This window comes from Melospiza melodia, chromosome 11, assembly GCF_035770615.1.
Source record: "Melospiza melodia melodia isolate bMelMel2 chromosome 11, bMelMel2.pri, whole genome shotgun sequence".
In the NCBI taxonomy this organism is placed as follows: domain Eukaryota; kingdom Metazoa; phylum Chordata; class Aves; order Passeriformes; family Passerellidae; genus Melospiza; species Melospiza melodia.
In genome coordinates, this window is record NC_086204.1 from 8,607,140 (window position 1) to 8,631,865 (window position 24,726).

The 24,726-nt window shown below is 40.6% G+C and overlaps 1 protein-coding gene and 1 long non-coding RNA gene across 6 annotated transcripts; one reads left to right on the top strand and one right to left on the bottom strand.

Annotated features, from left to right (window-relative positions):
* Positions 1-73: 73 nt before the first annotated feature.
* Positions 74-19,649, top strand: LOC134422969 (uncharacterized). Of its 3 annotated transcripts, none has more exons than XR_010028962.1 (6): positions 74-214; positions 371-624; positions 3,627-3,705; positions 4,439-4,480; positions 4,598-4,655; positions 17,437-19,649. It is a non-coding gene; the product is annotated as an uncharacterized LOC134422969 (long non-coding RNA). The 3 variants fall into 3 exon arrangements; XR_010028961.1 differs by having other exon boundaries at positions 449-624; XR_010028960.1 differs by lacking the exon at positions 371-624.
* Positions 8,135-24,041, bottom strand: UCHL5 (ubiquitin C-terminal hydrolase L5). 3 transcript variants are annotated; one of them, XM_063165505.1, is made up of 11 exons: positions 23,905-24,040; positions 22,524-22,587; positions 20,311-20,416; positions 13,075-13,200; positions 12,929-12,990; positions 12,721-12,851; positions 11,410-11,473; positions 10,260-10,362; positions 9,723-9,836; positions 9,448-9,546; positions 8,135-8,261 (listed from the first exon to the last, which is right to left on the bottom strand). In XM_063165505.1, the coding sequence occupies exons 1-11, from the start codon at positions 23,984-23,986 to the stop codon at positions 8,217-8,219; spliced, it is 996 nt and encodes a 331-aa protein (XP_063021575.1). In that variant the 5' UTR covers positions 23,987-24,040; the 3' UTR covers positions 8,135-8,216. The 3 variants fall into 3 exon arrangements, with proteins under 3 accessions (XP_063021575.1, XP_063021576.1, XP_063021577.1); XM_063165506.1 differs by lacking the exon at positions 9,723-9,836 and having other exon boundaries at positions 23,905-24,041; XM_063165507.1 differs by lacking the exons at positions 22,524-22,587; positions 23,905-24,040 and adding an exon at positions 16,928-17,011.
* Positions 24,042-24,726: the final 685 nt, after the last annotated feature.

The following is a 24,726-nucleotide window of genomic DNA, read 5'->3' on the forward strand; positions in this document are numbered from 1 at the left end:
CCCTCCCTCTCGGCACCACCCGCCCCTTCCTGCGCCCGCCTTCCCCCGCAACCGGGACGCGACGGGGACGGAACGGGACGGGATGGGGAGAAATGGCCGAGTCACGGCCTGGAGCCCGTGAGGGCAGGGCGGGGGAGCTACCGCCCGTCTCGGGCAGGGTACCTCGCGCTCTGTCAGGGACGGTCTCCAATGTCAGATGCCTTCCTCCTTTCAGGTGGGGTCTTTTTCCCCCCTCCTCACCTCCTCTTGTCATAGTTAGCGGGATCGGGGGTGGAGGTCGAGGCTTTTCACACTCGGAGTGGCTCCCGGGGAGCGCTCTGTGTTTTGAGAGCTTGCTGAGGGCCCCCGCCCGCCATTTTCTCTCCCTCAGGAACCTCTGTTGGCGACCCTGCGGTTGCCTCATACATCACACCTTAGTGCTTCAAGCCGTTTACTTTCCTTACTTCAGGGAAAAAGAACGCAAATTAAATTCCCTCTTACGGGGCCTTACAGGGCAAACCTTTCGGGGTTTTGCCCGCCAGTCCCAAGTGAAGGTGTAGAGATGGACTCTGTGCTGGAGAAGGTCCCCCGTAGCTTTGTGTGCTGCAGGACACACATCATCCTTAGCTTTAACCAACACCACAGGTAAGATGTCTGGGGATCCTCCAAGCTTTCCTGTATCACAGTCAGAACTAGTTGGGATACAGAAGAAATTTTAAAAGAAATTATAGAATGTCTTGCAATCACTTGACTTGCAGCATTTACTAAACACGTACCGACTGACTGTTTTAAATTGTTACAAGAGCTAATAACTTAGCATCAGGATATTTCAAGGTAACATCCACTTGATGCCTGTTTATGAGAGCATGAATATGGTGTAAAATACTAAGAAAGCTATATTTAAAGTAAAGACCAAAAATAGTATTCAGTGGTCCCATTTTATTGCCCATCTATTTTATCATGTCTATGCCCAGCTAGAGGCTCTGTGGGATCAATCCTGCTGTGATGCCATTGTGCAGGATGCTGTGTAGGAAATCACTGCTTTTCTCTTTTCCTTTCATAACACTGTAAGGAGTACCCAGTGTATTACTGTTAGTGCAGCATTGCATGACCTGGAAATACAATATAAATAGGGCATTGTCAAGTCAGAAGTAGCCCTGCCCAGAGCCAGGGACTCGAGAGAGCAGGCCTGCAAAAGCAAGCTGGGTTGTGACATGCAGACAGAAGACAGAAATTCCTACACACAGGGAAAAACTACATAGGGCAAGGTTATTCTTCAGTTCTTGTTTCTGACTCTTGTACTGACCATAGACAGATTTTCATTAACTTTACAAGAAATGTGGTGCTAGTAACTAAAAGTGTTATTTCTATCTGTTTTACTAAAGAAATAATCTCTATTATTTAGCTTTTCCACCAAAACAAGCTTAATAGTTATCAAGGATCAGTGTTTAAATAAAAGAGTATTAAGAAAAGCTATCAAGGATCAGTGTTTAAATAAAATAGTATTAAGAAAAGCTATTAATTTCTGAAAACGTAGTTTTCTAGCCACAGTCACAGGTATCGAGATCTTACGAACACAGAAGATTAGGATATTTACAAAGAGCATCTTTGACTTAGCAAGAGCTTTACTATGAGCTAGAAAATAAGTGTAAATTGGAAATGTCCAAGGCTGGACTGGACAGGGCTTGGAGCAGCCTGGTCTAGTGGAAGTTGTCCCTGCCTGTGGCAGGATTTGGAATAAGATGAGCTTTAAGGTGCTTCCAACCACAGAAACCTCTCAATCAACAATTGCCATCTTTTGCAGACTCCTCCTTAAATGTTACAGTAGAAATGTGAACCTTGTTGGAGTTGTCAGTGCCCTGATTAGAAGCAGAAGATGGCATTAGGAATAGCTAAAATGGAAGGTGTTCTTTGCAACCTTGGTTTAATGTCACAGAAGCTAGAAATGGTCAGGGCCTGAGTCCTGTTATTTCTAGCAAGTGACTGTACAGTGTTCTGATGTTCTGTTCAGTCTGGGTTTCAATACTCCAGTCTGGGGACTTCTACCACTTTGTTTTTTGTTCCTGTATTGTGGAAAGGCTTCATTCTTCACGTAGTTTATGTTTTCCCTCAACATTTACTTGCATTGCCACTAGGAACATGCTAACAACAATTTTCAGTAGCATAGGTTACCACAGTAATACATGGTGGAAATTTAAAGAAGTAGGATATGAAATCACCTTATTGTTCTTATTATGTAACACTGCACAGATGAGCACTTCAATTCTCAAACCCCACTTTACACTTCCATCAGAGTCAGGCTTTTCTGATGTTTATTCTTTGTTATGTTTTCTGAAAGTTGAGACATGTGCAGATGAGCTCTTCTCTTGTTGGGATCTGGTGGCACTAGATAAGTTGGGTTATTTTTAGTGGCTGCCTTCCCCAGTTACGCAGCATTTCTCCCTGCGTGACACACTGCTTTCAGCATGAAACACAACGTGTTATTTGCCTTTAGGGTTACTGTTTTCAAATATCATTTCAGCTTATCATTAAATCAGCTAGAATTCATCTCCACTTATTTACATTGTTCTTTCTTTTATGTTCTTAAAAGCCCACAGGAATTAGTTTTTATTCTACCGCATATAGTCTCAATTTTCAAATCTTTCTCTCCTTTTTCCCATCCAAAAGGGGATAGTGTGTAGGCATGGTTCTAAAATGTGACATTTGTGGCTACACTAGTAATGTTCCTCAAATTAAAAATGACTCCCCATTTTAGCCTCTATGACGGAGAGAAACACCTAAAATACCAATGTAACTGTCAAATGGTATCATCTCACCATTCAATTTTTTATATTACTCCTTCCATATAAAACTGCTCTAGAACTGTGGTACCAGGATAGCTGTCTTTAAAAAAAGAAATGTGTATTTTTTAAATGTCTTGGCAGTGTTTCAGTTTGCTATTTTAGTTAGCAATGTGACTTGTAAGCTGATAGAGGAAAAATTCTCATTTTGAAACCTGTGATACCAGAATGGAAGAATGAAATACTTCTCCAGGTGGCTGCAAGCATGTCCTTGTTATTTCACACAGTGAAAATTCTAAACCACAGACAATAAAAAAGAAAATCCTTAGCACTTGTATATGCTTGACCATCATGTTAAAAAAAAATTGACCCTCACGTTAACAAAACCTAAATTCCTGCACTTTTATAAAATTCCACTGACAAAAGCAGAAGACTGTATCCATCCAACAATCATTGAAAAAAAATCCAATGTTCATTAGAGAGCATGCTAAATGTCATCCAAGCCCATGGGATGCAGATGCAACTATTGGAGCTAGTTTTATTTGCTTATTTTAAATAATACAATTTCAAAATGCAGCCTTACACTGTGGACATGTGTCTCCAACATAACACACAAGGCTTCCATTTCCCATGTATAAAAGAAGCCTAGAGGATCTAAAGGAACGTGAAGTCCATATGTGTAACATGAGTGCTCCTCCTTGAAAGATTCTCTCCCAAGCATTCACAAATTCACAATTTGTACAAATAAATAATACTATATAACCCACCAAACATCAGATTTGTTTAAAATTTTTTTTGCAGTTCTTTGATGCTGTTCATAATAAATTTGCAGAATACCAATACAATTATTAATGTTTGTGTTTTCAGCCTACTTGGAATGCAAAGGTCTATGTAAATATGCCCCCTGACTGCAGCTGCTGTGGAAAAAGAAGTAATTATTAGAAGGGTAAGAAACTTTGTTTTGGTGATTTCTCATTAGAGGTTTCACTTCCTTAAGCATCCCATCTCATCATCCTCCTTGTCCCACCGGTGTTGTGGGATGCAGAATGCTGGTTCAGGAGTACCAGATTCTCCTCCTTACTGCCTTTTCTGCTTATATGTCATTGCCTGCTTTGCTCCAACCCCAGAGCTTCCAGTGTCATTCAGCACATCTCCTCTCATTTTGGGGTAAAAATTTTGAAACAACAGAAAGTAGAAGAATTTGCAGCAGAGCAAGTCTGTAGTTCCACTAGGCAGAGCAAGGCAGAGGCAGCACCACACCACATCCTTGTCACTCCAGTGCCCTCTGCTGAAGTTACCATCTCCTTGGCTTCTGAGTCCCCTTGGCAGGGGCAGGAGCCTCTGCCAAGTGCCATATGCTGCCACCTCTTTATCTTGCACTTGACTTCCTTGTTGTATTTCCTTTTCTATTCTGTCTCAACAGAAAAGCAGCAGTATTTCCTTATTTCCTTTCTTTGCTCCAGTGGTACTTTGGTTGAAATTTGTTCTTTTCTTTCATAGCATTGCTGCACCACATTTTACAGCAGCCTCTTAATGGGCTTAGGAAGGTAACATCTATGTTGGGATGATAAACAATCAAGGCAATTATATTTTATAAGAAAGCCAGTGTGTGTGTGTGTGTGTGTATAAAGCTGAAAACCACCTAAATTAACAATGTAATTTTTGTTCTTTTCTGGCAGGTTTACTCATGTACTATAAAACTGGGAGAAAATGAGGGACTGGTAAGGCTAAAAAGAAGTTGCTATCTTTTTATTGTTTATAAAAGATTTTTTCAAGCTTTCTTGAAGGCTTTTATAATCTGACATGTCATAATGTTCCCTACTCTTTTTTGAGTCTAGCAGGTGAAAGAAGCAGCATTTACAGAAGAAGAAAAAGGAAAATCACTGAAGGAAATGTGTAAGTTGAGTGAAAGTTAGTAATCCTGGAATTGGCTCTTATTACCAGACAGAGAGAGATAGTATTTGTGGTTTGGTGAGTTAGCTATTTTTGATGTTGTTTTTCTATATAAGCTACTGTTAGAATTACTAAAGTAAAAATCAGTGAAAAGATCAGAACATCCTGTGAGCACAGATAGAGCTTACATTGTGTATACATTTTGGAGATATTAAACTCATTTATTTTTAGCAAGTGTCACCAATTTCTCAGAGATGAATCGATTCTTTTTATGTGCTCATTGAGGCACATGGAACGCATAAGTCCTAGCCTGTCAACAAATGCCAGCTATTTTGAGAAGCACACTTTCTGCTGTTAGGGAAACTTCTTGTTCTTGTACATAAGGCCACATAGCTCCAGTCTGTTTCTCCCCAGTGTTTCTGTGGCTTTGCTAGACAGACATGTGTTACCTGCATGAAAAATATGAGCCATAAAATAACTTACCTTCCTTCTGAAGTCCTTAGTCATTGCAACTTGAATGTACTTTGACTTCAGCAATTCGATATCAGAAGGTTGTTCAGGTGGCAGTTTATTACAGACTCTCCCAGGCAGCTGTTTTTCTTATCATTGTTTCCATTAACATAGTGCTCTGGGAAAAGAAAAAAGGCAAGAAAAGGAGTGTCCTGTATTTTCATACACAAACCCCACCCGCTCCTTGGACTTCCTTCCACAGGAAGCACATGGGCATGTATGCACTTATTTGCATAATTTTAATAGACAAGATAAAACTGTTTCTACCCTACATTGATGAGTCAAACACTGAAAAGCAGTTTAGGGCAAACAGGGTCATTCACTGATCTCTCAGGTGTAGCTGCTAAAACTCACAAGGTTTGGGAGGCAGAGGCTGAAACCAGTTGTACTGGGTTTGCATGGCCTAGGTTTTGGTAGCATGGGGGCTATAGGGGTGGCTTCTGTGAGAAGCTGCTGGAAGCTCCCTCCATGTCTGGCAAAACCAATCCCTGGTAGCTCCAAAGATGGAGATGCTGGCCAAGGCTGGGCCAGTTCAAAATGTTGGTGATGTCTCTGTGATAGCAGATTTAAGAATAAAGAAAAGGAAATTGTGCAATTGTAATTGTGACTAGAGAAAAGCAAGAGAAAAGCAAGGTGAGAATATGTGAGAGGAACAGCAGACATCAAGGGGCAGTGAAAAAGGAGAGGCAGGAGGCGTTCCAGGAGCTGGAACTGAGATTGCTTTGCAGCCTGTGGAGAAGACCATGGTGAGGCAGCTGTGCCCCTGCAGGCCATGGAGGTCCACAGGGATGCAGTGTTCCACCCACAGGCCATGGAGGTCCCCAGGGATGCAGCATTGCACCCACAGCCCATGGAGGTCCACAGGGATGCAGTGTTCCACTCACAGGCCATGGGGGTCCACAGGGATGCAGCATTGCACCCACAGGCCATGGAGGTCCCCAGGGATGCAGCATTGCACCCACAGCCCATGGAGGAGCCCCATGCCAGAGGAGGGGGATGCCTGAGAGGAGACTGTGGCCCTGTGGGAGGCTTAGCAACCACTGAAAACATCAGTGTGTTACCAACACTTTTCTCTCCATCCAAAACACAGCACTGCACCAGCTACCAAGGAGAAAATGAAGTGTATCCCAGCCTAGCCAGGATCAGCTTCCTGGCCAGCTCTGCATTCACGTGACCCTATCCTAATATACAAATAACAGCCTTTAAAGCCAAGACACACATTTTGAAAAAATGTTCTATGAATTTTGCAAAAAAAGTAAAAAATTTGCCACAAGTTTGATCAGAAAGATTCATAATGCAACAGAAAACACTAGTTTTGAAATGTTCTACTTCTGCATTAAACAGCCTTTTTAAAAAACTAAGCATTTTTCACTAGAGTCACAAATTTGTTAAAATTTCATCTTGACATCCATCCTTTTTTTTTGTCTGATGACAAATCCAGAAAGATTGCTTGCAATGTTTCCTAATTTCTTAATAATTGCAAAAATAATCATCTGCTTCAGCAAAATTGCTTTTCCTTTTGTGCCCAAGTGCATCAGTAAGAAAGAATGAAATGACTTCAGTACAAATTTAAGTTGACATCTAATATCCAATTGCAAAATTCTTCAAGGATGACAGGGTACAGCAGGAGTCATCAGGCTGCCACTTAAAAAGACAGACAGTATTTTCAACAGGTTGAAATGGAGTTTCAAGTGTAATTTTAAAAGCAGAGACATGTCTCTTCCACTGTAAGAGTCTTTCCATGTCCTTGGACAATAAGGCTGCAGTGAATTACTAAAGTAAGAAACTCTCACAAGGGTTTATGTTCTCATTAACCTGATTAATTTTGTACAAAATTGATATCCACAGATAAGGATCTCAAGTTTTTCTAAAACCAAGCTTACCTTTCCAGCCATGGCAATGACTTGAGATCCTTCCAACAGTGAAGACTACACTGTTTTACTTCTTCAGCCAAAATTTTATCCTGTTTATATAAATATATATGCAATATATACAAAGAACCACAGGTAACAGAATATTTTGTATCTTTTTCCTTTCTTATTCAAGTCTTTTAGGAAGAAACTGGAAGTTTCTAAACAAACACACATACACTGACAGTGAATAATTCAAGCAGTGTATATTGTTGCAATGTTACTATCCATACCAAAACAACCTGTTCACAGCTCACATGCTGCCTGCAGGACACCCAGTGAACCCCATTCCCCAGGTATTTCCTTTGGTCTGTGGGACACAGCAACATTGTCATCAACAATAATCTTCCATCCCCTTTTTCCTTATATTACTTCTCAAAGTAAAAAAAATAAAATAGTGCTTTAAAGACTTACACTGAACGTACTCCAGAAGAGGAAACCTTACATCCAGGAATATTAACTCCCCAAAGCAATAGTGTGCCTTCTTTCCACCTTGAATTTAGAATGCATGTACTCAAGTCACAAGGCTGATGACCTCCATATCCTAATCAGCTTGTCCCATAATAAAATACCACAGAAAAAAGTTTGCCAAAATAAAAATGGGAATATTTATTATCTTTTCTACCAAAGCAATGCAGTTCTTTTGAGATTATACATTGGTCTTTGCAAATGTTTCTACAGCTAAATTAATACTTTTCCATTTTGTAAAAAAATTAGACACATACTTCATAAAAACAAAGACACAGGCTATGTCACCGAACAACTGGCAGGATTGTAACTGTTAGTAGGGATGAGCAAAGAAAGCTCATGCTTATACTTAAACCTCTGGCATTTGTATCATTATCATGTTCCAGTGGGACAAAATGGGGACATTTTCCTTGCACATTTCTGGGTCCACTTCCCAAGCTTTCAGACAGACTGTTAAATACTGGATGTGACCAGGAGAACCTCAACATTGCTCAGCAGTACTACATGCACAGGATGCAGGGGAAGGAAGAGTCAGACCCATGCAAACAGTACAGGACAAACCATTACAACTGGCAAACGTGCACTGGACAAAAATTGAAGTTTATGAAAAGCTTTATTTGTTGTCATGAAAATAGTATCAGAAGCAAGTAACTGTATGTGTTTTGCAAAGTCATCTTCATTTGGCCTCCTGAGCTTTCTTGGCATTCTGTTTTTCTTTTGCCTAGAAAACAAGGGGAGATGATGTCAAGCTTTGACAAGATGAAGGTCATTCTGGATCTTTGAATGACTACAAATACAGGTTGAAATAAATTATGCAAAAGAAACTGAGATAAGGTAACTTCTCTAGGGGAAAAGCACTATTTTAAAAACATAATTTAAACTTTCATTTTTCATAGCTCTATACAATTTCATTTTACATAGAAAAAACTCTTCCTAATGGAAACATTTTATGTCACAAGAAAACACCACAGTCAGACATACAGATGATCAAAATTGAACTCTGAAACGCACCAAGATCTTAAATAAGTGGGAAAAACCCCCACAAAAGCTCCTGTCAAAATATTTGCAGACAGATTCTCATATCAATCATGAATAGTTCAAACTGGTAAGGAACTGGAACTTTCTTCCTTATGAATTTACTTCAACAGATTGGGCAAGAAGAGGGGACAACTCAGAAGCAATACTGGCCAACAGCTTTCTGTCAAAACATTAATTAATTCTGAATCAGGCTGCTGCTTGTTACCACTTATTGAAGTGAACAGAACAGCATCTAATTCAGTGATTCAGAATTAAGATCTGTTACCACTAATTCTCTGGTAATTTACTTCTGAGAGCAGCTTGATGGGTATTATCAATGACTTCTGTTAACATGAAACTGGATTAAAACTCCACAAGTCACTCTCTTGAAAACTACAAGCCTGCAAATGTACTTTCCTAAATAAATTCAGCTAAAGAATGTACTCATTAAATAACACACAGCTCTTTTTTCATTATACTAATTCAGAGAGCCTTTCTCAGTGAGTATAGAATCAGGGATCCAGCCTCTGGCACTCAAGCATAAGTGCACACTAGCACAGAGCTGACTACAGTTCAAGTGCCTGACCAGTTTCATAACCTTGCCAAAGTGGCAGACACGCTTATTTATTAAAGTTTTAATACAAACCTTAGCAGTAAATCAATGTTAATGGCCAGCTACCTTAGAAAGGGGAAGCCCAAGGCAGTAAATGAGCACCCGAGCAGGGAAAAGGGAGGGACCAAATTCCCAGCCCTGTGCCATGGCTGCCACGGGAGTGCAGGGAGCCATCCCTGGCCAAAGAACTTGGAAGAATAAATGACATGGGCTCTTTTATTTAAAAGAGAAGGTATGAAGAATTATAGTAATATACTGTCAGCTAGGAAATACTCACTTTTTCTACTAAGGGTATTAACTGCTGGTGCTCTGCTAGAGTCTTTAACAATTCCATGATGAAAGGCAGGTAGTTATGTTTTCTTCTAATATTTTCAATCTAAAAGTAAATTAAAAGCATGAACAGAATTATTATATAGCTGAACTATCTTCTAGTTCCCATCCAGTTCCTTCACATTAATTGCAAAGCTCCCACATATATATATATATATATAAAAGCTGACTTGATCTTACAACGGTTCCAGTAATTTCATCAGAAAAGCAAAGACTACATACCTTATATCTTTTTAATTTTTGGTTCTCTTCTTCAATTAACATCTGGTATTTTGCAACTTCTGATTGTATAGAACTTAACATATTACTACTTTGATCTGTATCCATAGGCTCCTCCTTCCACAAAACAAAAATTTAAATTGATGATGTTACTCCATTTTTAAATTGTACTTTTTTAAAAGCAAGTTTTGTCTCAAGGGTATTTCTATCACAGAAAGAAGCAGTTTTGTTTACCATTATAGGTACATACCAGGAATTTCTGCAGTTAGCTACAAGCAGGTACTGGGAAAAAACCAGTTCCAGCTCCACAGCAAATGAGTCAAGGCAGAAGGTCAAAATGACACGGTCAGCAGTGTGCTGAGTGCTCAGCTCAGAGCTGCAGCACTGAGTGCATCCACACTGTGCTGGACACATCTCTAGCAATCACTCCCTGCTTTTTGTGCTGCTGCTCCATTGGGAGCAAGGAAGGGAAGTGAATAGTAAAGCCAGCACAGAGAACTATCAGGGAAATACTGAAGCAATTGAAATTGCATGGCCTACCTCTGCCAGTTGCTGCTGTAGCTCTGCAATCCTCTGCTCATATATCATCTTCCTGTCAGACACAATAGCCATCAGGTTAAACCTTATCTCACCTTCACTGTATCTAAATGAGGAACAGAAAAACAAAACAACAAAGACAACCCGCTTTCAAAATTAGGTACCAACATGACAACTCAAAAGCCCTCTCCCTGATTTCATTTCATGGAAACAAAATTTTATATGGGTTTATTAAATTGTGCTACAGATCCAATCTTGTTACAAAATAAAATCAGACCACAAATTAACTCCATCCAATATGTAACTCCTAATTACCTTCTCTCACAGAAACTTACTATTCCTGTCTGTGGTCACAAAACAAATACATAAACTGTCCAAAAAAGAAAACATGACAACAGAACTTACAGAAGATGCTTCACACAATAGTTTTTACTTTCTCATTACTATTACATGTTAGAAAATATTGGAGACTTCTCCACACAGTGTGAGAAGTGCATTCAACAATTAGACTAGCAGGCCTTTTGGAGGTTAAGTTCTCCAAAAACAACTTGGTAGTCCTGTTTTGCTTATCAAAAAAATAGTCTTCAAGCAAAAACTTGAATTGTTTTCTAAAAATGGCATAAAATGAACTTTATTTCTAACAAATTTGCGACTGCACTTTGGAAACAGAGTTAAGAAGTAGCAAATTTTCACAGTATGTTTTTCTAGCTTAAATTTCTAAGATAAGCCATTCCTAAGAAAAACTTCAGATCTCTATATACCAGCTGTGTGGACAGAATGACTGTCTAATAATTTGAAGTGCATAGGCAAATGTTATTCATGGTCATGTCACTCTTAGCTTCCACTCACAAAGATGCACAGCTGTGTTACAGATAACAATCTTTTCCAGAGCACTCGTAGGATCTCTCTTCACTACACACACCTACTTGGATTAATTATGCAGCAGCACAGTGTATTTGAGATTTATCTATCATCATATCTGCCTCATGTTGGGCAACAGGTTCTCAAGTCACACAGTGATATGCATAAAGAAATGATGCATAAGTGCCATTGCTTAGAAATTCAGCAGCAATCCTTTAACTAAGGGAGCTAAGACAAAGGAATTTTCAAGCATAGGGAAGGTGCTATATTTAAAGGCATCACGACCATTTACTTTTGTATGCGCTTCTCTATGACGGGCCGCACTGCACTTATCCAGTCATCCTGATGGCATGCACCTGGGGGAAACAGGAAAAATCCATCATCTTTGCAAAATTTAACAAAGGAAAAAAGTCAGTATCATGGCAAAATTTATTTCAGAGTTGACTCTCATCATTCAGGCTTATGCAGCAACTTCAGAGTATGTAACATGTTTTTCCTTAGCTACTGCAGTCTGAAATTACTTAGTTGAGTTTTCAGGAGGTGGAAGATGTTTTATTAATAGTAATAATTAGATAATGCAGTGACCAAAGCAATGGAACAAAGCTAAATTTTAACAGCATAAGCAGCTAACATTTGTTTTGCTGATAACAAGTAATAATGGGGTGGGGGAAAGTATGTTACATAGTATTTTTATGACACAAGGGGAATTAGTTGGTATGACAACACTGAAGTAGACAGCAAAGGAAAACACTGTGGACAGGTACAGCTATTTAATGTTAAACTCTTGATTTTGTCTATGTGGATGCAATATAGTGTTAAAAGGTCAGGCAGAAAGAAAAACCATAAAAGGATATACGATAGAGAATTTGATTTCAAGTTATATGACAAGATACCCAGAGGTAATTTCCTAAGTTGAAAATGCCTCTTTTGCAATTTCAAGACCTTAAAGTAAATTTAGACTCAATCTTGTGACCACACAAATGATGTTAATGTTCGGTCCAAGGACTGTACAGTCTCTCTGGACAGACTAAAGACAAGATTAAGCAGCAAGCTGTTGCTCAGCCTAAACATAAATGAAATTGTCAACAAATTTGGGAAAACACTGGGAATGGAGTGTGGAACATGTTGTTGACAACGTATCAGACTCTAAAGTACAGACACTTGATAGGCAATGCAGAGCTTTTCAAGACTCAACAGGGCACACATATCTCAAGAAAGATTACAAAACAGAAGCAGTGTGTAAACACAAGCCACATAGAGGAAAAAAAAGTGTCTGGAGTCAGGTGTAAATATTCTCCTTTTATGTAAACTTCTGTCTTGCAACGAAACTATCAAGGTTTTGGAAGGGATTGCAGGACCTGATCATTTGATTACTAAATGAAAATCAGAGACATGGAGGAAGCAGGGAGGAAATTGTATTTTCAGACCAACAAAATTAAAACAATACAAATGACTGCAAGGAAGTACAAGCCTACAGCACATTCAGAAAATTTTCAAGATATTATTTTAATAAATAATTTGCTCTGAACCTATAACATATGACCAATTTATTGCAAAAAGCCACTGTTAAAATAAAGGATGTTCAGCAAAAATGTAAAATTACCTAAATCAATTGGTCCTTCCCTTAAGCCATCTAGCTCATATAGCCTCCCATTAACAGGAACATAGCTTACAAAGTGAAAGGCATCTTCTTCCTTTGCTGAAGACTTTGCATCAAACTCAAACATCTGTTGTCTGCAAAGAAAATTTAAAAACCCCTGAGATTAAAAAGGATTTGTTCTAATTTTGGCCAGATTTAAAACATATGTTACCTGGCAAAACTGTTGTGAACTTGCCGAATCACTTCTGAGTTGCTCAGTGCCAAACCTTTCATCTGAAAGGAAGTAACAAAACACCTGTAAACCACCAGAGCTGTAACACTGTGACACTCAAAATGCAGAAAACACTGGTCACTCACTGCAGCATCAAAGCTTTGGGAAAATTCTTTAAATTCTGACAAGGTCTCTCCTAGATGAATGTCTTGATGAGCACAGTTTAACAGCACACTTACTATGGCTTGAGTTGCACAGGCATTATTTATGACCTAGAAAAAAGCATGGAGAATTTGGTCAGCACTGGTGATAAAAGTTCACTCCAAACTGTGTTTGCTTTTGTTGCACACACACTTATGCTGATTCACATGAGAGCTACACCCTAACACAGACTGGATTTGCTGCCTGGGTAGCTATAGAAAAGCCCCTGCTATGATAAAATCAGCTCTGCATGCTGTCATACACAATTCACTGATAAAACTCATCTTTCACAGCTGTCCTCAGAAACTGCCATTCCACTGCCTCACCATCTCTCTAAAGTCAATAATGAAAGACATAAATCCTTGGATCCCTGTGGAGAAACACACAGTAATATTCAAAGCAAGTTGCCCAAATTGCGTTATCTATGTTCTTAACAAAAAGTCAACTCTCCCAAGAAAAGTCCTTCAAATAATCAGATCTCCTGCTAAGAGTAAGAGGTCAAAAAATTTAATTTGAAGCAATAACACACATTATGGAACTGAAAATTGTTATTAAAAGGTTTTATTGGACAAAAAAAGTCAAGTGTTCTAGGGATAACCTAATAAAAGCATTCCAGGATGTATATATTGTTTAAATGATGGTTAGCTGAATAACATACTTGCCCAATACAGCTATCCTTTTCAAGTTAAAGTTACTAGTTTGACATTTCAGTGTTAAATATTCCACTTGGAGAAAATATAAACGACCCTCTTTCTATAAAAGCCATATCTTTAATGTTGTTCACCAATAACCAAAGTAAAACACCATATTAAAAGAAAGAAGCTGCAAGGATTATTTAATCTGAGATTTAACTAAATGCTCTCTTATCAAATGGTATGAGGCCATAATACAAGACTTTATATTAGCAGTTTTTTCTCAGAGAGCTATAGCTTAGGAATGAGTAATGCATCATTAGTCTTTGAGACTATTTTGCAATTGAAAATGGTACTTAAATCTTTCAGAGATGATGTGACTTTTGTATAAAAATATGAAAATTAGTTCAGGGCCATGAATGTGAAACCACTTCCAACAAGAAAGGAGGGAAAAAAAAAAAGAGAAAACCCAAGCAACGTGTTTCACAATTGAGGCCAGTCCTAACAAAGGAAAACCTACTATGTTAATACTAAAACCATATCATAAATTTATTTTCTATACTTTAGGGTGTTCTCAGTTCAGGTTATGTATATACACAGATGATAAATAATCAAACATCTTAATTTAAGAAAAATACAATCTAGTTGACTTAAACAGTAATCAAGGGAGTCAGCTACATATACAGAACTGATTACAGCAGCCAAAACAGAAATTAAACCAAGTGCAGGTACACCAGCTAAGGGCTAGAATACACACGTGCAAAATAAGGGACATACAAGGAAAATCCATCAAGGGCACTGAAATGAAGAACCAGCAGCAGAAAAACTCCAACTCCCAGAGCAGCAGAACGGCACACTTTGAATTACACTGTAACTTAGGAGAAAGAACTAAAGACTCTGAGATACAGCTAAAGAATGTTGGCAGAGACAGTGGTAAGGTAGTGCTAGGATGAAAGCAGGGAAACCTCAAGTGCATCAGAGTGGGTGAAGCTGATGCAGTGTAATTAGGCCGACAGAGAAGCAGAAGGCACATCACCTGTGCTGCTACAACGGAGGCAGGGTCACTACAGCAAATTGTATTTGGAAATGACAGTTAATACAGGCCATTATAGGAGAGACAGGACTAAATGGCAACTAATTTTGCTGAAAAATTAAAATGGAACAACCAGTTGCTCTTTACAGACAACTCAATAATGGCTTCAAAACAAGAAAAGGAAATTTACTGAGATTTTGTATAGCAGGATACAACAGCTTGAAACACAAAATAAAGTCAGAGGGAAAATTAGACTTTGCAAGGAATTAATGGGCTCATCAAATCAGGCATGTTTTGTATTCCAGCTACATTGTGAAAAAAGTCTGATGAAGTATAGGGACCAAGCTAAACAAAGTCTGACTGCTAGAAAACACTGCAAAAGATGTGGATCTGAGGGGGAATAGCCTCCAGCTATTGAAATGAAAACACATTATAGAAATACATTCTAGCACTTCAGTCAATTGAGAGGCAGGAGTTAAGGAAAAGGCAGCAACAACAGTCCTGTAGCAGAGGAATAGAAGGAAATGCAGGTGATGTGCATAGAAATCCAGTGTGTCCCTGGGTGTAGATGACACAGGGGAACACCAAGATGGAACAAGGGAATCTCTAGTTAGTGGTGGCTCAAAGGCAGGGTGAGGGGTGCACAGTGAGGATGGGATATCAGGACCAAATGCAGGCAAGCGTGGGATTTATTTGTCACACAGACACAGTGCCATCTGTGCACACAGCCAGTCCAGCACTGCTCCACACAACCTGGAGAACCCTTCAGGATACCCATCTCTCACTCCCAATGTGTCTCTTACTTAGGGTGCCTCAGCATAACAGAAAACATTCTTTGATTTTAGCTAACATGATAATAGATTCAGGTTGTTCCCAAAAGATTTTTATTTGGACTTGAGGATTAAAAGGATTTTCTATATTTGTTCAGAAATACCAACATTTGCCTGGATATTTCTGTCCAGGAAGCCTTGGTGAGGTATTAGATTGATCAATACTCAATACTTCAACTTAAAGCAGACACTCAGAGTTAAAAGATTGTGTAGGCAAAAGTTCAAGGGGTGTTTTACAATACTTGAAAGAAAACAGTAACATATATACACAGAAATATATCAAGAGATTAACCTATCCTCAGGTGAAGTTCAGCTTAAACCAAGCAACCACTTGATGAGGCTACTCTCTAAGTAAGATGCATGACTTCCTAACCATGCACCTTTCTCTAGGGATCACATCTGACCTTCTGGATCAACTTCAGGCAGAAGCACTTTAAATTCTTGACTCACATCTTCTACCTGATGGATTATGTATTTTGCTTTTCAAAAAAGCTGTGGACAAGCCTGGGCTGCAATTGGTAGTTTAACCAGCAAATTCACTTACAGAACATTCCAACATTACAGAACAGTTGAGTTTTACAGAGCTCAACATGAAAAATTCAGCATGAAGTTCCACCATTTATTCTCGTTTAGAATCCCAATATAATTTTTCTACTTAAATTTTGTTGGAGTAAAGATATAATCTTTCTACAGCTATATTCAGTTACTGAATAATAGCTGAAAATATCTTTCTGATTTGTTTCATGTCTTGAAGTTGTACTTCTTGTAAGTTATCTGTTATCCCAAACTTAGCTTTAACACAGGTCTATCTTAATGTTACCAAATCTGAAAAGGTCATTTGAGTTTGAACTCAATTAAGTACTGGAAATACAAAAAAATACATATCCTTCCATTAGTGCCATAAACACAACTAGAGAGCAATGGTTTGTTATTAACAGTATCATTTATAAGACACTCCTTCTGAAGGCATTCCCAATTAATGAAGTTAATGCTCTGTCATGACAATGCAAAATAAAATAAATACATGGCACCTAGGAAAGGCAGGATACCAACAGTTCCATACTAAAAGCTGAAGAATTTATTAAACTCAGAAGTAGTTTCAGATCTGCAACAATGTCCAGAGACACTTCTGCAGTGCTCAGCAGAGAATGCAGCTCCTCCAAAGAGTGTGGCAGGGAGCTGAATACATTGAGCAGCTGTAATCATGTATCCATTGTGTGTGAAAACAACAGCAAGGGCCCACTGATGCAACACAGAAATCAGGAAATTCTGAGTTAAGGCTGAAACTGTATCCTTAACTCACCTCATGGTGCCTATGTATCCTAGCTCAAAGGGAATGTAAGATCATCCAGAGTTCTCTGGCCTCAACCAGAGGACCAAACCATACCTAGGCATAACAGGGAGGCCAAATTTAACATGAGTGCACATAAAAGTGACCATTAAAAACACCCCTTTAATATGCATGCATACAAGACAGACTTCAAAATTCAACCCCCCAACACAGGCGTGATATAACTTGGAACAAGATCTAGTTGTCATTTGGAATTCAACTACAACATCACTATGGAAGTGGAAATGAGGAAAATGGGAGCATGCACAAGCTTCTTACCAAAATTGTGTTTCCTAGTGCAATTTTAAAGATGTTTTACTAGACAGTTTGAGAGCTGTAGCCTTTTACCTCTAAATAAAGTTCCCCATACTAAAACAATTTTTAAAATTGAACACATAATAAAGTTATGAACAGAAACAAAATTTCTCTCCTCTACTCAACTCTTGTTGTATATTCACAGTAACCTTGTCTTGCTCACACAGGATTCAGGAAGACATGAAAACATGTCTGCAGTAAAACCAATTGTACCAAATGTCTTCAGATGGGAACATTTAAAAGAAGAAAATGCGTGAGAAAAGAGAGGCAAAGATTTATTGAGATTTTTCAGCGTCATGACAGTTTTGAAGATACAGATCTACAGATCAATAACCTTAAATGTCATAAAAATTGTCCTAACCAATCTATTTGTTCTAGGATCCCAGCCTACATATGAACATAGTGTAATTTTACATCATCCCTTTTGTAATGAAGCAAAAGGTCTTCTGGAAAGACCCTCAAAGCACGCACAAAATTTAGCTTAAAACATAAAGAGGAAATAAAAAAGAGACATGAACCCAGCTGCATGATGGCTGGGAGGACTTGCTCTGTCACAACACAAATATTCAATACTAATGCTCATCTTGCTTTGTCCTCCTGGGTGACTCAGAAGGATCCAGACTGTGGTTTGAGAAGTGCAGTAACTTCAGCACTACCATAAAGAACCCCCTGTTCTCTCACTTACCAGTTTTGTCCTGTACAGACTTGCTGAACAGACACATCTCACAGTACAGCAGAGACCAGCCCAGATACCATGCACAGAGAACTGCTGGGGGATGAGCTTCACTGGCTCAGAGTTTCACTGCACCCTGCTCTCAGCAGCAGCAAATTATAACATCTGACACGCTCAAGAAAACACTAAATCCTCAAAATGTTGTTTGTCAAGTTGGATCCCTAACCCAGGCTAACTTTCTGCAGTGTGAAAGTCACCAGAGCTAAACTGGTATTAAACAGATTCCTCCAAAATATCCAAAGCAGTTTCTTTCTGTTACTTTTAATAATAATTTCTCTGCACCTATTTCTAGTTGTTCAGTCCCAATAGCTCAGTGCAGGCAAAACTGAACTGAAATGAAACACAAGCACATAGATGTCTTTAAGGAATGTTTTAATTTTGCAAAGCCACTGCACTTGACTGACAGATAATAATTAAAAAGGAAAAACATTCTAAACTAATTCTAAACTTTATGCAAATGACTTTTGAAACATCTATTCCACGCCATCAAGTGGCATAACCAGGCAGTACTATTGTAAGAGTCAACATTTCTAGAAATTGCTTTCCATGCTAAAACTAAGAGTCACTCCAGCACACTCTCTTCAAAGGCAGCAGGTAAAGGAAAGGGACAATTAAAAGGAGGTTTCAGCTTAAGAATATATTAAAATATGAGTGTTTCAAAGAAAACTATAAAATAAAGAAGACTTTTCACTGTTAGCCTTTAATTTTGTGGGGCTTGTTATCAAATCTAACATTATCCAAATTTTGTGATGTACATGCTGCAATCTCATCTTAAAGCTCAAGAAAACTCCTCTTAGCTATTGCATTTAAACACAGTGTCAAGCTTCAAAAAAGGAAGGGGGTGAAAAAGCAAAAGAAGTGGAGCAAGCAGACAAATGCTTAGAAAGTGTTCAGCATTCACAAGAACAGCAATTCTAGGACAACCTCAGCTACTCACAGGAAACAAGATGAAACCCCTTGAGTGAGGGAAAATTCACCTTCCATTTAAAAAACAACATCCTCCAAAAAAACCTCTCTCTAGATTCCAATCAGAGTAATTTCCTCCCACCATGGAACTACCTTTTGAAAGCTACATCAAGGATTTTCTTTAAGTTCTTTGCCCCATGGCTGTTCTTTGGTTACAGCCCATGGCTACTAACAGTATGTTTGGTTAGACAGAAATCACAACCTAAACCAGTGTCTATGAGAGCTACCAAACTACAATTAGTAAACTGCTACTGATCACTGCATCATAAAAATGTTGGGCAGGGCTTGGCAGGACTCAAGAGCTACAGCAGGGGAAGAATGAAGAGAAGCAGCATTGAAAAAGCTGATCCACAACAGCATGATTATAAAAGGAATGAAACAGAAGTGCAGGTAAAGAGTGGCCAGGATGACTATTTGCACTGTGTTCCATATTTCTATACTTTTATCTGGAAGTGTGAATACATTTTTTCATATCTTGAAATTTACATTCAAAATTTGCATTTGTGGTGGGAAATAAGAAAAAACCCAATGAAAAAAATAAAAGCCCCCCCAAAACCCCCACCCTTAACACCCCAACAACTACACCATGTAACAGTTTTCACAGAAATCCTAATAATTTGCCCTTTGATGTCAATGTTTTGTAATAAATACCCATAATAAATACTCCTACTTTCATTCTGATCACTTTCTCTTGCTTTTCTTTCTTGCAAAAAGCGCACAGAGCAGTCTGTTAACTCTAAGACAAAATTTCACTACTACTCTGTATTTAATAAAACACAATGGACTACATCAGCTAAACCAATTTCCCAGTGATTCTAATTTAAATTCACCTTTCTGATTTGAATACTTAAAACTTGCATGCCAAAATGGTCTGCAAACCCTTAAAGGAAAGCATTATCCTACATATACTGCCCAAGCTTCAGAGCATTTGAGAAAAGTAAGAAATAAAAACAGGACCAAAATAAATTTCTTCTAATGAGTTGTTGAAAGTGGTTTCAAAAGAAGTAATTTGCTCATCCTGCTGAGAACATTTACCACAAGACACTTCTACTGCACAGAAGACTGAGTTACTTCATGGGTGAGGGCTGACAAATAAATAAGAGCTTTACTCTTCCATAGCTGCAATTTTTGTCAGACTTGACAGATTAAACTGATTTGCTTTGTCAATACACAGCTCCTACTCTCAGAATTTGTTGAAACTACTTTACCTTGCAAAATGTTGATTTCTGTGTACATATTAACAAAAAACCAGCTCCTTTTTTTTTTTTTTTTTTTTTTTTTTTGTTATTATTAAAAGCTATGTTTTGTTATATAGCTAAAACAATTACCGAATTTCTCATACCTGCTTAGCAAAAAATATTGTATCCAGTCTGGAATCCTGGACAACAGAACCCGCTGGCTCCTCTCCGGGCTGCCACTTGAAGAGAAAAATCAGCCCATGTACTGGCCTGAAAAACAAAATTTATAGTAAAAAGGTCACCAATACTGATGAAAAAATATTAAAATTATCTGTACTGTAGTTTAGCTGCATGCTGGTATGGTAATTCTGTTAATTCTTTCTAAATACCAGGAACATGCACTATAATTTTCAGATGTGCTCTTTTAATTAGACAAAAGATAATTCAGGTTTCTTTCTGTAAATGCTAAACAAGCAAACGAAAAATCACAATCTGAATTAGCAATTAGCCACTAATTTTCAAAAGTCAGGACCAGTTTTCCTGGTTACTGCAACTTTTATAGTTGCAGAATCTCATGTGAATTGGTTAGTGATAAACAGCTATCAAAGCATTTGTCAGTCATACACAAGGACAGGAACAAACATTTTGGTAATCCTTATAGACACAGATGAAATGGCCCAAGAGGAGCTCTCCCAAAACTTCATGCTCTGAGTTAGCTCACCACAAGTAAGAGAAACCCAGTTTTCTCTTCTAGTAAAAATGTGTCTTGCCTTTCAGACTACATGTCCTGAATAGTAAACAGCTTTTACTACACATTGCACTGTATTTAGTACTTCCAGAACACAAAAATTTATTAATAAAGAAAACAGGTCTTAAAATTTTCAGTTACAGTAAGAAAAAAACTTATTCATCAACTGAAATCTAAGGTCATCACCAAAAAGCAGCCAGAAATGGTTTTGCTACAAAAGACAAACATAGTAGTGCACAAGAAACTTTTCCTAAGCTCTGACCAGAAATCTGAGATGCATTTTTTCAAAGTCTCTCAGTGGAATTCTCTCTTCAGCACATGTCACACTTGAGACAGCTACCACACACAGGGTATCATCACAGCTTTTTTTCAGAAAGCTTCAGCCCACAGAGTAACACCCTGTCACTTCAGAAGGCTGCAAGCATCCACCCTTCTTGTTCTCCAGCCCAGCCTTTTATCTCCTCCTGTTGGTGCCCTGCCCCTGTGTGCCCTCTGTTCCCTTTGGTGGCTGCTCAGTGCCCCTGGGCACTCCATGGCTCATTGCTGTCAGTGCTGCTCACCTGCTGCCACAGCTGCACCCACTGGGCATGAGGCTGGGCCAGCCCCACTCACAATCACCACACACTGTGTGCTTACAGAGCTGCTGTTTAGAAAACAAAGATGCTTCTATATCCTTTCACTCCCAGTGTTCATACATTGTGTAAAATATTGCAGGTGTAAATGGGAAGGGAGGATGGAAGCTGGCCATCCCCCAAGGACTAGAAAGACAAACATCTCCAGGATATGCAAAGCTGTCACTTAATGAACAAACAGGTAAATGCTCTGATGGTGCAGACAGCAAATAAACCAATTAATAGGCAACATTTCTGCCATTCAGGTGTTGCTGGTCAAACATCTTCAGTCAAAAATTCTAGAAGTACATCCTCTGTACCAATTCCTGCATCTTTTGAAAGATTAATCCTACAAGTATGGGATATTTGCACAAGATACAAGAGTATGATCCAGGTTAAATGATATTTTCCTCTTAAAATCCTGTACGTAAACATGGATAACAGCATGTTTACACATGGACAAAACATTAAAAGAATTCATGTTGCTTAATGAGGGCAAAATTGTTCCACATGACACCAGTCATTATCAGTTATAAGAAGTCTATTTGCCTTCACATCCACATGGAAGTGGTTCTGCAGGAAAAATGAGTTACAAAGGTATCTAAGTACTGGAAAATGATTTAAGACAACAGAGGCAACACCCTGGGATGTGAGGAGAGAGGGAGATAAAGCAAGGACCCCAAGGAATAAGGCAAGGAAATTCACCCAAGAATTTGTTAAGAGCTGTAAGGCAAGCTAATGGAAAAATCATTAGAAATCTACTTCCACATTCTAGCTACCATCAGCATTTCTTTCAAAACCTGATTAAGCTAGATTAAGTACCAAAGCATTAATGAAAAGCAATTTAACTGCCAGGTATTCCATTAAATCAAAATCCTACCCAACTTCTGTTGAAACTGAAGGAAAAAATACAAACACAAAATGCCCCAAACAACAGATCCACCAAAAATACACCTGAGTTTAGTACACATTCTTTCAGGGACTTCAGACAAATGTGAATAAAAATCATGTGCCTTACTTCAATTTTTCAAAGTTCTCTGGCTCCAAGCTCCATATTTCTTCAACTTGTGCTCCTCTACAGCCTGAAATAAGGAAAAAAAACCAGGTTTCTTCAACTAACTCATTTTAAAAAGGACACTGCCATTAAAGAGAGACTTATGAAAGAAAACACAAAGGCATTATGTAATATTTACAATTAGCATATCCAGGCTATGGAAAAGCCTATCTGTGGGCTTTAACAGACCTTGATTAAAAAAACCCAAACAAAACAGGCAGAAAAACTATTTCAGGAATTTCTGAACCTGTGTATGGTGATACTGTCTCTACAAGAGAGTTGCATTTAAAGAAGAAGCAGAGAAGCCTAAATATCTCTGATCACTTCAGGTCCTTTGCTTAAGTGAAAACAACACTGTTTATAAAGGCATTATCAGCAAGCCCAAAGCAGAACTTTAAACATCTGCCTCCAAAGACCTATAGTAGTAGACCAAAAATGCTGTATGTTCAAGCAAGACATTTGCATAATACACAGCCCAAAAGGTTCAAATATTTACTATGTGGAAGTTTCATTTAAATAAAAACGTAAAAGAAGCATGTCTGGAGTTTGTTTCTGAGAAAAAGACACAACAAAGTATGAATTAATGAAATGTGGAATAAAATAATTTTGGTTCTTTGGCTGAGAATAACCTGGCTGCTGTAATAACCATATACTCACCGAAGATTTTAAATGCAATTCAACACAAAATTTAGCATTCTAGAAGGCCAGGCAGCTGCTTACAGGCTACCCAGCCACTGCAAAGCCCCACAGCTCAGCCTAGGCACAGCTCTTTCTCTGAATGTCCTCATTCCTGGGGCTCTGTAACCCGAGCACCTTCCCAGGGAAGTTCAGTTTGGACATTCGGAGGAATTTTTTCAAAGGGCTGATGAGACGTTAGAATGGGCTGCCCAGGGAAGTGATGGAGTCACTGCCCCGGAGGTGTTTAAGGAAAGACTGGACATGGCACCCAGTGTCCCGGTCTGGCTCACAAGGTGATGCTGGGTCATAGCTTGGCCCCGATGATCTGAGCAGCCCTTTCTAACCCAAGGGCGCTGTGGCTCCGCGGCAGTCCCTGCCGAGCCGTCCCGCCGCAGAGCAGCAGGTGCCGGCCGAGGGCCGGGCCGGGCCGCACAGGCCGCGCTGGGGCCGGGCTCGGCGGTGCCCGCAGGCGGCCGGGCCGGGCCGGGCCGAGCACACCACGGGAGCCGCGCTCGCCGCCGGCAGCGCGATCCAGCCCCTTCCCGGCCCTGCAGCAACCGAGCCCCGCATGCCCTCACTGCCCGGCAGGGACAGCGAGCTCGCACCCAGCGATGTGGGAACAGCCCCGCGGAGCCCCCACCCCTGCCCGGCCCCGCTCGACGCTCACCGAAGCCCTTGATGAGCTCGGTGAAGACGCCCGGGTCGCTCTCCATGAGGCACCACTCGCCGGCGCTGCTGCCCCCGGACATGGCGGCGCTGCCGCCGCTCAGGCTGCGAGGCCGAGCCGCGCCGCTCCCTTCCCAGCAGGACCCGCGCCGTGCACCGCCATGGAGAGGCGGGGCGGCCGCAGGAAGCGGCGAGCGGGACTGGATCCGGGGCAGCTGCGGGCGCGGGCGGCACCGCCCCGGCCGCGGGAGGGCCGCGCCGCGCCTCGGGGACGCGCTCCGGGGCGCCTCGGGGGCGGCCGGCCGCTGCGGGGCCCTCGGGCGGCGCGGCGGGGAGCGGGGCCGGCCCCGAGCATGGCTCCATCCGGGCACCGCGCGGGGGGCGCGGCCCCATCCGGGTCCCGGCGATGCTGTCGGGGCGCGGCGGGCGGGGCTGGAGCGGGAGACGCGGATCCCCGGCGGCCGGAGCGGGACGGCCCTGCCCGCCCCCCGCGCGCCCGCAGCGGCCCGGCCGCCGCTCGGTGTCCCCGGTGCCTCCCCGGCCCATCGCCCCGCGGCCCCCGGCGCTGCGGCACCGCCCGGCCCCGCCCGGGCCGCGGCCTCGCAGGCAAGTGGCGCTCCCAGGGCTGCAGGGGAGCGGGATGCGGGGTCCGTGGGCCGGCGCCGGGGGTGCGGGGGAATGCGGAGAGGCCGGGGGACAGCTCCGGAGGGCCCCGTGCCGTGAGGGGCCTGCGGGGCGTGCCCGGGCGGGTCTCTGGCTTTACGCGTCCTCCCGTCACGCGTGTTTATCGTCTTTATGGAGAGTGACAGCTGCCATCGCAGCT

Bases quoted from the DNA above. Each gene is read 5' to 3' on its own strand.
- UCHL5 (XM_063165505.1), bottom strand. From the start codon at position 23,986: ATGTCCGGGGGCAGCAGCGCCGGCGAGTGGTGCCTCATGGAGAGCGAC. The intron at 13,201-20,310 runs GTATGAGAAATT...GCTTTTTTCTAG, and splicing joins CAATATTTTTTGCTAAGCAG to GTCATAAATAATGCCTGTGC. The intron at 8,262-9,447 runs GTGAGTATTTCC...CTTGTTTTCTAG, and splicing joins TAATACCCTTAGTAGAAAAA to GCAAAAGAAAAACAGAATGC.